Source organism: Andrena cerasifolii, chromosome 6 (assembly GCF_050908995.1).
Source record: "Andrena cerasifolii isolate SP2316 chromosome 6, iyAndCera1_principal, whole genome shotgun sequence".
Lineage (NCBI taxonomy): Eukaryota > Metazoa > Arthropoda > Insecta > Hymenoptera > Andrenidae > Andrena > Andrena cerasifolii.
Window position 1 is genome coordinate 2,868,572 of NC_135123.1, and position 15,559 is coordinate 2,884,130.

The 15,559-nt window shown below is 37.9% G+C and overlaps 1 protein-coding gene and 2 long non-coding RNA genes across 5 annotated transcripts in view; 2 read left to right on the forward strand and 1 right to left on the reverse strand.

Annotated features, from left to right (window-relative positions):
* The window catches only part of LOC143369769 (homeobox protein rough), a 38,172-nt gene extending 26,628 nt beyond the window's left edge, over positions 1-11,544 (forward strand). Inside the window, exons 3-4 of the mRNA XM_076814125.1 lie at positions 1,658-1,892; positions 10,284-11,544. Coding sequence (XP_076670240.1) covers positions 1,658-1,892; positions 10,284-10,500 — 452 coding nt within the window. The 3' untranslated portion in view covers positions 10,501-11,544. The remainder of the gene's footprint in view (positions 1-1,657; positions 1,893-10,283) is intronic.
* A 460-nt stretch (positions 11,545-12,004) lies between these two features.
* On the reverse strand, positions 12,005-12,571 carry LOC143369817 (uncharacterized). The gene is made up of 3 exons (XR_013085500.1): positions 12,509-12,571; positions 12,293-12,341; positions 12,005-12,220 (listed from the first exon to the last, which is right to left on the reverse strand). It is a non-coding gene; the product is annotated as an uncharacterized LOC143369817 (long non-coding RNA).
* LOC143369805 (uncharacterized) overlaps positions 12,555-15,559 on the forward strand; it is a 190,178-nt gene continuing 187,173 nt past the window's right edge. The window contains exons 1-3 of one of the 3 annotated variants that reach the window (XR_013085487.1): positions 12,555-12,748; positions 12,916-12,964; positions 13,037-13,219. This is a non-coding gene — a long non-coding RNA (uncharacterized LOC143369805). Of the gene's footprint in view, positions 12,749-12,915; positions 12,965-13,036; positions 13,220-15,559 lie in introns of those variants that run through there. The other 2 variants (XR_013085489.1, XR_013085488.1) reach the window with 2 other exon arrangements.

The following is a 15,559-nucleotide window of genomic DNA, read 5'->3' on the forward strand; positions in this document are numbered from 1 at the left end:
TGTGTGTCGTCGTTCAATTTCATTACATAATACCTACTTAACACCTTCGTATCATGAAATTTCATACTCTTTTAAAACCATCTGCTTTATTCACGGCAGCATTGCCCCGATGGGCGGTCCGAGAGCACGAGCATCCATCGCTTTCTCCAAAGCTCGCGTGGAAGGGGGCGCTCGAAGCCAATGAAGTTGCGGGCATGTAACGGATGGGTTACATGCTGATTTCATGTCGATTAAATTGATCTGATTTGTGGTTATAGGCTGATTTCAAGTCGTTTGGATTTGTGGTTATGGGATATATTTATTGATGCCTGGGTAATTTTTTTAAACCCCTGGGCGGTTTCTTTTTCTTCATGATTTTATATTGTCATCCAAACTACGTATGCCTGCAAAGTTTCAAGTCTATTGGATAGTTGGAAGTGGATTAAAATTGTGTTTCTAGATTTGAACTAAACAAACATACATACCAACAAACAAACAAACAAACAGAGGATTGAAGCTGAATCAAAATCGTTTAATAAGAAACTTTTTGTTAATCAGAAGTGTAAATGGGACTATTCAAGTCTATTCCGTCCAATTGTATAATATTATTGTTTAATTATTAGTCAATTTTTATTTTCCCAATTTCTAAAATGTAGGACAATGGGGCTCCAAGAGTCCCAGTTATATAAGCCTACGAGGACGAGCCTACACGCACACTGCTAGAGTTTTCCCTATCCGTCACATGCCCGCAACTTCATTGGTTTCAAGCGCCCCCTTCCACGCGAGCTTTGTAAAACGCGATGGATGCTCGTGCTCTCGGACCGCCCATCGGGGCAACACTGATTTACGGATTACTTGATAGGCGTTTTCTATCCGTTCCCAGCAATCTGTTAAATTGTTTATTTTTAAATGTGTATTAATATGCACATACTGAAGCAATACAATAAGATAATCCTATAGTTTCGAAAATCGCCATTAAAATTTGAAAATTGCTGTTTATTCTGACAGGATTGATTTACGATGCTAGGTTGACTAACCATTTTTTATGCGCTTTAGTGAGTACTATAAGCCTGCAAAGTTTTGTTTTCGACCACCATTCAGAAGCACCCTGTATAGGTAATATTATAAATACATCCAGTGGCGGACTGGCCAGGGTGTCAAATGGGTCCCTGAGGAAGGACCCATGATGGATCCTTTTAAACATCAGACAATATGTTAAAAATGTTAATGACTTTTTAGTAGCTTGAAAATATAATAGAACTATTTAAAAATATCCACCATTAATTTAAAATTAAATTAAACACAATTTAAAAATTCGATTATAAGTATCTGTACTTACATGTATTACCTGCTGTACTCTGCCAATAATATGTACAATATATGTACACTGTAACCGCTAAAAATTATACATTTATTTCACAAAAATTTTAATTGCACTTTTTTGCCACTTATGTATTTTTTGAAAATTTGATTTATTTCTTATAAAAATTAAATTATAGCCTTATAGTTGTGGGTGGGCCCCACTGGTCCACTTCTGTCTTCTAGCAATCCATATTTTTAGTACATATGAATCACAAATTTATTCGTTGATAGTTATAAATTTTATGCGCAACTACGTGCACTATCTCGCACTGAAAAACCTACCATTTCAAGCACCGTTAACGTTTATTTTTGACAGTAGCTCGCAGAAGAAGGAAGGAAGGACGACCGCGGAGGCAAAGGACAACTTTCAGTGGAGAACAGACGTTGAGGCTGGAAGTTGAATATCGTAGAGGGGAATATATTTCTAGAGGGCGAAGATTCGAACTCGCTACGTCGCTACGTCTCACGGAGACGCAAATCAAAATTTGGTTCCAAAATCGACGTGCCAAAGACAAAAGGATTGAAAAGGCGCAGCTCGATCAACACTACCGGTAATTACACACACTGTGCATCAAATATCTAATTAAGAAAATGTCCGCTGAAGAACTTGCAGACTGAACAGAATAATAATGTGTATAAATGCGTAAAAATCAATGGCAAATTTGTATAAACTTGAATCTTTCGTAAGCTTCATAAACCATCATCAGTAATATTAAAAATAATAATAATTATACATTGTGAAATATCTTTAAAAAAAAACATAAACTCGTCTATTGTTTTCAAAGAAAAGAAACATTTTCTGCAATTCAGTGTTCCTGATATCTAACGAGCATTGAAATGTTTTTCAGAGGAATCCTAGTTTTTACTGCATTCCAGGGAAACGCAAAAATTAATTCAAGAAGCTTCATGAAATATTCAAAGTTAATATAATATTGACGTCAATGCCTTATATCGGGGATGAAAGGATCAATACGATTTTAATTTATAATACTTTATGATATCATGTATCTTTAACCCTTCGTTGACACTCTGGGGGTGAGCCACCCATAAACTGATATTAACGCTCTGTACATTCTATATGCAAAATAAATAGTTTTTTTCCAAAGCCGACTTACACACTATTTTTTCTCTCAAAGTATTATATCCGAACAACAACTCTGTAGATTTTTAGTTTCTAATATTGAAATTTGTAAAAGTTACAATTTTTCAAAGATTTTCTTCGTTTTTTTCGACATGTGGTAATCTAGATTTTTTTTTACAAAAACGATAATAAAATTTCAATGAAAAATCTATTGGAATACATTCTAGAGACTTCGAAATTGCCCCATGATTTTTTTCACAAAAATTGGATTTTTCAGAGGAGAATGACAGTCATTCAAAAATTGCTCTGGGTGTGAGCCACCCAGGTATGTCAAAGTTGATTGAAAAAGGAGGTGTGTCACCGAAGGGTTAAACAAAAGTTTCTTGAGCACTGATGAAATTTCATTCAGAAACTATTGTATAGAAAATGTGGCCAAACTGCGGAATAATATTTCGTCGTTTTAAACGATATGTCAAAAGTCCCCATAAAAAAGAACAGTTTTTCGCGAATATCTCCTGATTTTTCAGTTCTACGATAAAAATAGTTATAATAAAATTTGTGCCTTAGGAAATTCTCTACAAAAAAGGTTCTATGAGTGTTTTTCGTAGGAGTCACCATTTTCATGATGACTGCTTACAAAGTGTCATCCTTCTGACAAGGGAAAATTCCCAACACAGACATTAAAAAAAATATTAAACATTGGGGACATGCAATTTTTTTGCTGTCCAAACTTATTGTAAGGGGGTGAAATTGAGCTGCAAATTACCAAATGATAGTCCTAATTAAAAGAAGTAGGTAACATATGACTGGAACCTTTTTTCCTATCTCTTACAGTTCGCGAGTAGTAACACCAAATCGGAAAACTATCAGGATAACTCCTACGAACGAAACTCATACAACCTTTTTTGTACCGAATTTCCTAAGCTACAAATTTCATAATAATTATTTCTCTCTAAAATTGATACATAGCGAGATATTCGCGAAAAACTGTTTTCTTTTTTTATATTTGACCCTCTGCAAAGTTTTCAGCAGGAGTCACATCGATGGGAACTATTGACATATTGTTTAAACGGACAAAATAAAAGGCCATAACGCGCAGACAGATCCTAATTTTACTGGACTACTAATCAAATAAATTGGTACATTTTATAACAATTTAAAAATCCTATGACGATGGGCAGAAATAATAATGTAGAATTCAAGTTTACAGTTTGTAATATATGGGGTTGAGTCATAAGTAACTTTCTATTAGCAGTACTATAATGAGTATTTGCGTTATTGTTAATTCACAGTTCGATAGGTTCTTATAGGTTTTCGTGCCATGAAAACGAATCCGCAAACCGTTTGTCGCCATCACCCTCAGTTTTTGAGAAATTCGATGTTGAAAAAAACTGCAAATTTTCAACTTTAAACATCTTTTGTGTCGAAACAGTAATACTTATTCGGTTGCTCGTTGCGTCAAATTATAAGTTATAAGTTATTATTGCATTATGAACATTTAAATATGTTTAAACATCGATCAAAGGGAAAAGGACACCCGAAATGCACCCATTTTTGAAGATATTTTTCAATTTATATCCAAAACTAAGGGTCTAGGAAAAAATCTGACTATTCCACGCGATCTAGCAGATATTTTTCCATCGGATAGCATCAACAGAAGTGGAAAGTCGCGTTTTGTGTTCAACACAGAAGCGAAATAGTTTGGCAAAACGCGCGGCGCCGACAGTGGTAATCAACGGCGGCGCGCGATCCACTGCCGCTCAGCGTAACACAATCGCTTAACGCGCGTGACTACCACTGTCGGCGCCGCGCGGTTTGCCAAACTATTTCGCTTCTGTGTTGAAAACAAAACGTGACTTTCCACTTCTGTTGACGCTATCCGATGGAAAAATGTCTGCTAGATCGCGTGGAATAGTCAGATTTTCTCCTAGACCCTTAGTTTTGGAAATAAATTGAAAGATATCTTCAAAAATGGGTGCATTTCGGGTGTCCTTTTCCCTGCGATCGATGTTTAAACATATTTAAATGTTCATAATGCAATAATAACTTATATCGTTTTACCGTTTTGACACAAAAGATGTTCAAAGTTGAAAATTTACAGTTTTTTTTTCAAAATCGAATTTTCCAAAAACTTGGCGTGATGGCGACAAACGGTTTGCGGATTCGTTTTCAACGCACAAAAATCTGTAAGAAATGCCTATTGAATGTTACAAGTCCGAAAGAAGTCAAATTCTGTCGAACTGTGTTATGAGATTTCAATATGAATAACTGCAGCTGACAGACAGTGCTCGAAAATAAAAAAATCTGCACTGTATGTCGTTCTTCAATCTAAAAAAAATGGATAACAAAAAATTATTGTCCAAAACTAATCATGTAAAACAATGTACCAATCGTACAGCAATAAATTCCCGTTCAAAGTTAGAACAGCAGTTGTATACACTGAGATAGATATCAAAGTGAAACTAATTTACAATTGCGAAAACATTTCTGTAAATATTCGACAGAGTGTTTAAGGGGTTATACCTAGTCAGGCGGCCGAAAAGAGGCGAAAGTTTGTGAATTTTTTTTTAAAAAGCGGAAGCATATATTCTTACGGAACTTTTTGCACTTAAAAGAGCAACACTTAAAGAACATTTGGTAATTTTTTCGTGAAAAAATATTTAGTTTATAATAATGTAACAAACCACATTCAAGAAGCCTTTTTAAAAATTTGCTTTTGCGGTGAGCACTGTCATTCGGAACCAGATTATCTAAAATAAAAGTACAAAAAATATTTCGTTAATATATTAATGTATCCTCTGATTGGCGGAGGAAATTTCCGAAATATTAGTTTAAAACAAAATGGCGGCTATTTAAAGTTGAAATCCTGATTTCTTTCGCGTGATTTTTGCACGAAAAAATCAGGATTTCATATTTAAATAGCCGCCATTTTGTTTTAAATTAATATTTCGGAAAATTCTCTCCGTCAACCTGAGGATACATTAATATACTAACGAAATCTTTTTTGTTTTCATTTTAGTTAATCTGGTTCCGAATGGCAGTGCTCACCGCAAAAGCAAATTTTTAAAAAGGCTTCTTGGATGTGAGTTGTTACTTTATTATAAACATAAATATTTTTCTACGAAAAAATTACCAAATGTTCTTTAAATATTGCTCTTTTAAGATCAAAAAGTTCCGTAAGAATATATGCTTTCGCTTTTTCAAAAAAAATTCACAAACATTCGCCTCTTTTCGGCCGCCTGACTAGGTATAACCCCTTAATTCCAGCATGATGCTTCCGTAATTGCGAACAGTTTCGATGTCGGTGGATACACAAGGAAACCATGAAATATCCAACCCGTTCATGGGAGTTGCCATGGACGTGAAAGAATACTAGTTATCAACAAAATCCTAGAAATTAAAAATCCGATCGCATTTTCTCAGAAAACGCATTTGATTATAATAAAATTTTAGTTTACATAATAATGTTATTTTTATGAAAGAAATATTTTCCTCGATCGTACCAAGAAGTAGGTACATACCCCTCGCAATACCCACGTACGTGCGCATAATATTTTGAGGAAAACGATGATTATAATAACAGAATTTTTAAAAACTTAAACATTCAACGCAGTAACAAACAACGCACGCGTTTTAAATGATTCGTCAGTTTCGTCGTTTGGAAGTCTAAACGTCGCCTATCTGTCCTCTATGTGGGTCATAATCGCGTGGGAAAGCTCACGTGGTCGAATTGGAATTGTCACAAGTGGTTCAGAAAATCCGTTGCCGCACAGTCAATACATTTATCCGGCGTTTATCTTCAGCTTGATGTATGCTTGTGAAATGCTGTAATAGAGTTGGATGCATATTGGCTGTGTAATAGTAAGGTCTTACAATAGCAGAGGGTCGGGCATGATCGGCGAAAGGAGATGGGGAAACACGCTGACTGTAATTCGAGGGAGGGCGAGGATGATTTCTGATGTGATACACCATTAAATAGCCTTAAGTAGGATTACACTCGCGTGCCCCGCGAGTTCGTGTACCATTCCATTGTGGTTAGACGTCGGAACCTACCACGGCTCCATAAATTTCCTCCTTTGTTCAAATGCGGCGGCACGATGGAGCAGATCAGGTTACCCTATAAAGAGCTGCGAATCTTTCTTTTATGAGCAGGGCCTGGTTTCTGGGTTTTGGCCGCCCAGGTGCAAAGACAATATTGCCTATTAATTTAATATTTTTTAATCAACCCTCGAGCGGGCGCGCTTTGCGAACTCCGTTCACCGATCTGCGTATTTCCTTCATTAGGTCTCGGTAAACATTATCTCCGCGCGATCGTGGTGTGTTTCAAGAACCCTGCGATGCTTGTGCCAGTTGATTTTCATTTTTGATGCTAAAAATGTTTTACATATACTACTCTTTTAAAAAATTAAAACATATGATTTCGGCGCACAGTTTCGGTCAATTAAAAGAATAAAAGCTAATTTGCAAATATAAGAAGTATCATCTTCCGACGTTTCGGTCAATATTTAGAGCTTTATCAAGGAAAGTTTGAATAACTAAATACTGCGTATGCTTATACAGTGGCTCGCATTAATATTCAGACACTTTTTAAAATCGCACAACTTTTTTAGAATTGGTCTAAACAACTTGAGTTTTTTTGAGAAGCTAGAAGGATTAGTTTGCTAACTGACGCGTTTCGTCGTTTTGAAAAAAAATGTATTTGGTTGGAATAGCGAAAAGAATAGTAAAGGTCGATTTTTAAACTGTTTTTTGTGAGCTTGTAATGAAAATTTAAAAAAACCGTTTGTAGATTGCAGTAAGTTGTATACGTGCCTAAAATTTCATCAAAATCGGTTAACGTTGTTCCGAGCTACAAAATCGCGAAAATTCCGGAAATCAGCGATTCTCGACCTTATTCTGCGATCTTTAAACGTTTGTAGCTCGGAGCAAGGTTAACCGATTTTGATGAAATTTTAGGCACGTATACAACTTACTGCAATCTACAAACGGTTTTTTTTTAATTTTCATTACAAGCTGACAAAAAAAAAGTTTAAAAATCGACCTTTACTATTCTTTTCGCTATTCCAACCAAATACATTTTTTTTCAAAACCACGAAACGCGTCAGTTAGCAAACTAATCCTTCTAGCTTCTCAAAAAAACTCAAGTTGTTTGGACCAATTCTAAAAAAGTTATGCGATTTTAAAAAGTGTCCGAATATTAATGCGAGTCACTGTAAATGCAATTCAAATTGCTCACTTTCCAGTAACTTTTTGATTTGCGGCCCATCGACAACGACTTCCTTGATCTTGGCGTCGGAAAGTTTCAGGAAAATCGTGTTCAAATATATGAATGCATCACCTGTTTGTAATAATTTCATTTGTATCGATCATCTGCTGTAACATGCTCTTTACTTCATTATTCTCTCAATATTTCCATCGCAATATCTTCCGATTGACGGATAGAATTTTCCAAAATATTAACTTAAAACAAAATGGCGGCTATTTAAAGTCGAAATCCTGATTTTTCTTGCAAAAATCACGCGAAAAAATCAGGATTTCAACTTTAAATAGCCGCCATTTTGTTTTAAGTTAATATTTCGGAAAATTCTTTCCGTCGATCTGAGGACACATTAATATACTAAAGACATCTTTTTGGTTTTTTGATTTTAAATAATCTGGTTCCGAATGGCAATGCTCACCGCAAAACCAAATTTTTAAAAATGCTTCTTGGATGTCGGTTGTTACTTTATTATAAACCTAAATATTTTTCTACGAAAAAATTACCAAATGTTCTTTAAATGATGCTCTTCTAAGCGCAGAAAGTTTCGTAAAAATATACGCTTCCGCTTCTTCAAAAAAAATTCACAAATATTCGCCTCTTTTCGGCCGCCTGACTAAGTATAACCCCTTAAGTGTCCGTATAAATTGTTACCTTTGGGCGTGGTGAGCCCATGAAGACTTCGGTGGTGGGCCCACGAAGACTGCGGTAGGGAAGAAATAGATTTCACATGCCGACTTTATAAAAAAAGAAAGAAAAAATAAGTTTCAGGAAAAAACAGACTGGGCCTCATAGTAGGAACCCATATTTTTTATCTGCGTACTTGAATGACTTTCGTTTTCATTTTATTATGAAGAAACCGAATTATTGTTATAGTACTTTCCAGTAGGTTGTTAAAGAATACATATTCAACTTTTAAAGCGTGTATCGAATTTTAATAAAAGTATTCTCAGTCAAGAGTTATGATGTTTTTAAGAAATGGGCCTCATATTCTGCTACTTTACCCTATACATGTTCGTATTTGTTTTATTTGAAATTTCTTAACTTCTGTCCATTTGGGTTGATTACGAACAGCGTGTTTGGGGCTACAGTATTTCCTCGTTAGCGGCTCGCTGGTCGGGACGGGCGTTGAGCCCGTATCGTGAACAGAGCCCTAATTCCGAGTGATCGTTTCTCGCTTTTTTCTGGTCGAAGGGGGGAGCGAGATGGAACACTGCGTGCGCGGCGAGCGTGCGCGATGGTTGCAAGCGCTTACCGTGAACAAAGAGAAGGTATACCAAGAGGCGACACTCTGACGAAGAAACCAGTTTTAGAGAGAGACGAAATCCACAACCAATTTAAATGTCCATGCGGTAGTCGGAATGCGACGGGATTAACAAGAGGCGATACTAAGACGAAGATATACAGCTGCCTTAAGCCACGTATTCACCTGCGCATTCGCTCCGAATGTGCATTCGGCGCGCACCGATTTTTTTGCAAGTCGGAGCTCAGCGCGCGTTCGGCGCGCATTCGGCGCGCGTTCGGGGTTGAGTGAAATTTGCGGCGTCCATTTCATGGTATTGTTCGGACCCGAATGCGCGCTTTGATGGACCGCCAACAAGCGGATCGGCCCGAATGCGCGCCGCGCCCCGAACACGCGCCGAATACCGGACGAGCAAAAAATCGGTGCGCGCCGAATGCACATTCGGGGCGAATGCGCAGGTGAATACGCGGCTTTATACAACCAATTTAAAGGGACAAGCCAACGAAGAACTTCAAAGATACCGCTCGGAGTGTCGCCTCTTGGTATACCTTCTCTTTACCGTGAGCACGAAAACCGCTTCGCAAAATCTTGACGCAGGCCCGGCTCACGGTAAGCGCTTGCGACCATCGCGCAGGCCCATCGCGCACGCAAGGGACAGAGTGCCAGGCGTCCGAAAGACGGAGCGAGACAAAACATCAACGCGTCGTCTGTCTCGTACCGTCGTCGGACATCCGATCTGCTACACAACGTGGCAACGTCGCACGAAGTACGGAGCAGGCATTGGGTCTCTCCCGAGCCACGAGCGCCAGCCTACGGGCCGCCCAGGCAGTGATGCCAGAATGAGGACGGGTTTCCTCGAGAATTTCCCCCACCACGCATGCACACTACGTCGGAGCAGCGTGTCGGTGAGCTCGGCGCTTCGGAGTTCAACTCACGGACACCCAGCTCCGGCGTAGTGTGCGCGAGGTGGGGGAAATTCTCGAGGGAACCCGTCCCCGATCTGGCATCACAGCGCCCAGGTGCCTTCTTTCGTTAATTCGACTATAATCTAAACGCGAGAGAAGTAATGTCCTTGGTATATTATATATGTAACATATATATACCTGAGTCGATTTAAAAATCAAATGCCTCAATTATCATTCCAATGAAACCCACGTAATACACTATATCATTTTTATTAATCTTAAACCCCGAATTGCACATCGTTTCGACAATTCTTCGAATGCTTTCTTTATCTTCAATACTTCAGTTACAAGAATTTACATTTATTCGGCATTAAAAATAAATATGAAAATCAAATAATGAATGCTAACAAAAAAGTAAATGTTAACGCAAACATTAAAGGATTTCATTTGTTGCAGGAACTTCGCAGTTTCCAGTGGACTTGTAAATTTGCCAATTTATGGTAGGGATGGATTCTGTGAGCTCTGCTTTTATAAAGAACCACTTAGATCAGCAGCCAACCATTCCTGCGTTCCAATGAATCCTATGAGTGGAACTTTAATAAAACAGCCACAATATAATAGCAGCGGAAGTGAAACATCAGACAACACGTCAAACACGTTGCCTTCCATTTAGAGCTTTAAAAACTACTGTTGTATCAACTATATTTTTCTGCAATTCATTAATTAAAAGTTTCAATGGCAATAAATTCAACTAACTCGTTACTTGGAGAAAGACTTGTTACGTCATATTCGACGGATATTCACTTTTATTTATGAAATCTGTGGAAATATAGTTTACACTAATTACAGTGGCCCATTGACAGCCAGACATGATTATCAACCATCGTGCTTGCACACACATTTTGACCATTTGGGGATGTGTTTGAAGAATGATTGAACATGTTTGATTAAATTCTGTCAAACTCTACGTTCGCGCAATCGTGCTGACAGTGTATGCCATCGCTTGGCAGCATTTAGTTTATTTATAGGCCGGTGTTATGAGTAGCAACACGGAGGGGGCTTCAAAAGTTTATCGTGGAAGAATTTGGCACGCATTTTTTATGTGATTCTTTCATCCAAATTCTATCTCTTTCCTTAACTGAGGCTTCTTTTAGATTTGTTACACATTATCAGCACTATTGCAGAGCTTATACTAAATCTTTGACGATCTTCCCCATTTTATGCTTGAGGTATGAGCAATAGAACATGGCTCTCCGTTTACGAGCCACTTGTTCCATATGGAATTAATGTAGATGTGTTATAGTGAAACTTATATAATGTTTGATTTATGCCAATGTTTTAATTATCAAAAGGACTTGTCTAGCATGTAAAAAGAGCTAATACATGTTCAACAACAGATAATATATTAAAGAGTATACATTAGAATTGTGAAAATTTTTTGATAATATTGAAGAATATAATAAAAATAAGAATAGAATTGAATTGAAGTTAAGAAATGTTCACAATGTAAACGATACAATAAATGTAGATATATTCATATTTTTGAACTACCTTCAATTAAATTAAAGCGTACCGTCAGATCCGTTCGAATCTATTGAATTATAAAATATTAAATTTCAGCAATACGCTGGAACTTAGGATGTTTTGTTTCACGCTATATATTACAAAATTATACGATAATCTAAACTTTATCTTAAATCGTTTTGTGTTTTGCATTTTTTTTCTGTCTTAATTAAGTCATGTTAATTAAGACATGTATATATTCTATTTCCAATAATAAACCTGTAACAACAATACAATTTGTAAATTATATCCGCTTTAGTATAAATGTAAAGTACTTACATAATATAATACCTACATATCATACACCCTGATAGCCATCTGCCTGCAGTCTGCCGGCAGATTGACAGCAGGGTCTGCCAGGAGAGTGCAGGATCTGCCGGCAGCTGCGGCGCAGCCTACGTCCGCATCCAGCTACGGTTCTGCCGGCAGGGTCTGCTTGTCAGGGTCTGCCGGCAGATCGACGGCAGATCGACGGCAGGTCCTGCCGGCAGATCGACGGCAGATCGACGGCAGGTCCTGCTGCTCGCCTGACACATCCAACAGCGCCATCTGAAGGCCACAATTGCCAAAGAATTTCCTACGCGTGACGTCACATGGACTTATTTAAAAAAATATTTATTCTTTCTTTAATAATATACAGGATCAGTGATTACAATTGTTACAAAATAATATAAGCGCATATAAATCCAAAGAGGGACTTTCAACATTTACATTTACAAATCCACGTCCCGTAACCACTGGTACCTAGTAGGGGCGATATCAGGAAATTTCATTCAGTATTTTCGACTTCTTTTTTGTGTAGAATCATCATGTTCCGCGTTGTGTTAGCGCTGAAAACAAATACAATATTAGCATAAAATTAAACGTAACGTATGAATAAACAGAATACATGCGATACTTACTTCAGCTCCATCTCCACACAGTACACAGTCTAGGCGATCATACATGCTCCTGCGAACATCAAAATTTATAAGAAAATATGTCTTAAATTATTATCTACTAAACAAGACTCTGAACATTCGCACTTCGCGCATAACCCTACTTTTCTGTCTTCTAGATAATGCGAATCTCGATGTCCGCGACGTAGATAATTAGAAATTATTCAATTCCATAATTACGTTTGCCTTCTGGATACGCCGAGATGATTTGTTTGAATATTGATGGATGAGATTGCTTAGAATATTCTTTGAGCGTACGTCTTCAAGCACAACGGGCAACGGGTGCCACTTCCAGTTTTCGAGGTCTGAGGTGGCAGTCACTGGCGGTGGCAGTCAGTGCCGGCAAAATCGAAGAATATTCCAAGTAATTTCATCCATCAATATCCAGACAAAGCATCTCGTCGTATCCAGAAGGCAAACGTAATTATGGAATTGAATAATTTCTAATTATCTACGTCGCGGACATCGAGATTCGCATTATCTAGAAGACAGAAAAGTAGGGTTATGCACGAAGTGCGAATGTTCAGAGTCTTGTTTAGTAGATAATAATTTAAGACATATTTTCTTATAAATTTTGATGTTCGCAGGAGCATGTATGATCGCCTAGACTGTGTACTGTGTGGAGATGGAGCTGAAGTAAGTATCGCATGTATTCTGTTTATTCATACGTTACGTTTAATTTTATGCTAATATTGTATTTGTTTTCAGCGCTAACACAACGCGGAACATGATGATTCTACACAAAAAAGAAGTCGAAAATACTGAATGAAATTTCCTGATATCGCCCCTACTAGGTACCAGTGGTTACGGGACGTGGATTTGTAAATGTAAATGTTGAAAGTCCCTCTTTGGATTTATATGCGCTTATATTATTTTGTAACAATTGTAATCACTGATCCTGTATATTATTAAAGAAACAATAAATATTTTTTTAAATAAGTCCATGTGACGTCACGCGTAGGAAATTCTTTGGCAATTGTGGCCTTCAGATGGCGCTGTTGGATGTGTCAGGCGAGCAGCAGGACCTGCCGTCGATCTGCCGTCGATCTGCCGGCAGGACCTGCCGTCGATCTGCCGTCGATCTGCCGGCAGACCCTGACAAGCAGACCCTGCCGGCAGAACCGTAGCTGGATGCGGACGTAGGCTGCGCCGCAGCTGCCGGCAGATCCTGCCGCCCGATCTGGTTATCAGGGCATATAGTAATATTGAATGTTGAACAATTTGACAAATCAACAAAATCATTATTATTTGAAATTTATCATGCAGGACGGACCACGCAACTAGGACAAGTCGTATCTCATTTTTGTTTGATAATAAACACGAATATTACAGAAAAAAAGTTAATAAATAGCACAGGAGAAAATATTCGCTTTCGTTTACATAAATCGATTCCTCTCGACGTCCTGAGTGTAAAAATATTAGGGTTAGATGCTTGTATGTCGTGTCTGAAATCAGAAACAGTACTTTTTTCTATAAAATATGTTAATAGCTATCGACTCTCGACGCCGATTTTGAAAATTGTGAAAAATAAAAAAATGGTGATATCAAAGATAGAGTTAAATTTTTCTAAGAGAAAAATCCACTTTTTTTCTTTATAAATAATAAACGGGGATTTGGACTAAAAAGAGGCGTCGTAAGTCGATGTGGAATCTCATTACGATTCTGGAACGTAGCGTGAGTTTTTAGGGCCACCCTAGTGAAAAATGTAGTTCCGCTGCGATCCGTCGAGTCGCGCGCCGCGCCGCCACGTCACACTTACAAACGGTTATTCCCCCTTAACACATATAAGCAGAGTGTCGCGAAGAATCGATTTAGGTATGTAATAAAAAATATATGCTTCGCTTAAAAAAATTTTGCAGCCGCATATCGTAGATGTACCTACTGTTACACTTGTACAAAATGCTTGGACATAGAAAAATAGATCTTTTTAACCTATCCAACTTTTTCTTCTAATTGTAATCAACAAAAAAGTACAGCTGAACTTACAGGGAACATAACATCGTATCAACTTAAACTTCAGGAAAGTATTTGACAAGTATTTGTTTGTAGTTGCACAAATTGATATTTACGGGATGAAAACAGAAAAGTATCCTGAAAATTACCCTGCTGGAGCTGCCAGTTAGAACCGCATTAAAAATTTTAAATCCGGATTGATGCGGTTTTCTTCCCGTAAATTCCAGATTGAACCCGATAAAATATTTTCTATCGGTTTCAAACCGGATATGCATGTAAAAATCTTGACGGTATGCATCCCGTGAATTATTTGCTCTGCCAATCCGGATCGCGACGGACTCGAAAGAGCTTGTGGCATTTCCAGATTGAATCCGTAAGATTTTTGATCCGCAATTTCAGATACGAAACTTCCGGGTTTATACAAATGGCAATTCCTGATAGAAATTGATAAATTTCGCACATGCAAATCCTGTTTCATCCATCGATCTGGATATCCGCATTGAACCGGATTCGTTTTTGAACTGGCACAAATCACTGCTTGAAAATCCAGGTAGTACCGCATTGAACCAGATAGATCCAGTTCAAAATTCAACGCGGTTCTAACTGGCTGTTCCAGCAGGGTAGGGACGAAAACTACATTTTGTTGAATTTGTTACAAAGTACTGAACATAGAGCCATAACTTAGCTGCAAGAGTTGCCTATTTTTCCTATGAGGCGCTAGTATAACTCTACTGACCCTATTTTTATAAAAAAAAATTGTAACCTTATAACAGTTTTTTCTGAAAATTGGTCAATATAAACAACGAACCGAGAAGAAAGATATATTTTCCTCCCAATTTTGACACAATGCATTATGCTGGGTAAAAGTATTAGTTAAGTGCAATCGCAGTCAATACTTATCCCCACAAAATTACCATTTATATTTAGCTTTACAAAACTAAGGACATACAAAAATTGCGCCAATTATAACGACTATCTCGAGTACAAATCTCGAAATATCGAGATCTCGCCCGATTTTTTTCCCACCTGTCTCGAAGCTCCGGTTTCCGAGCTCCCGGGGACCGACGGGGTACGACCCCCCACGATCGGTGACGCGACGCGTTCCGAACGGGGCCCGAAGTGTGACCGAAGTTCGACTTTCAAACGGAGGCACCATGAAGTAAGAGTAAGGAGACTTATCTCCATATCGCAAACAGAAAAAAGTTGGTTCACGAAAAATGTTCCGTACAGCGGGATGTTCGCCAAATGGAATAACTTGGACTTTGTCGCCGCCATCTT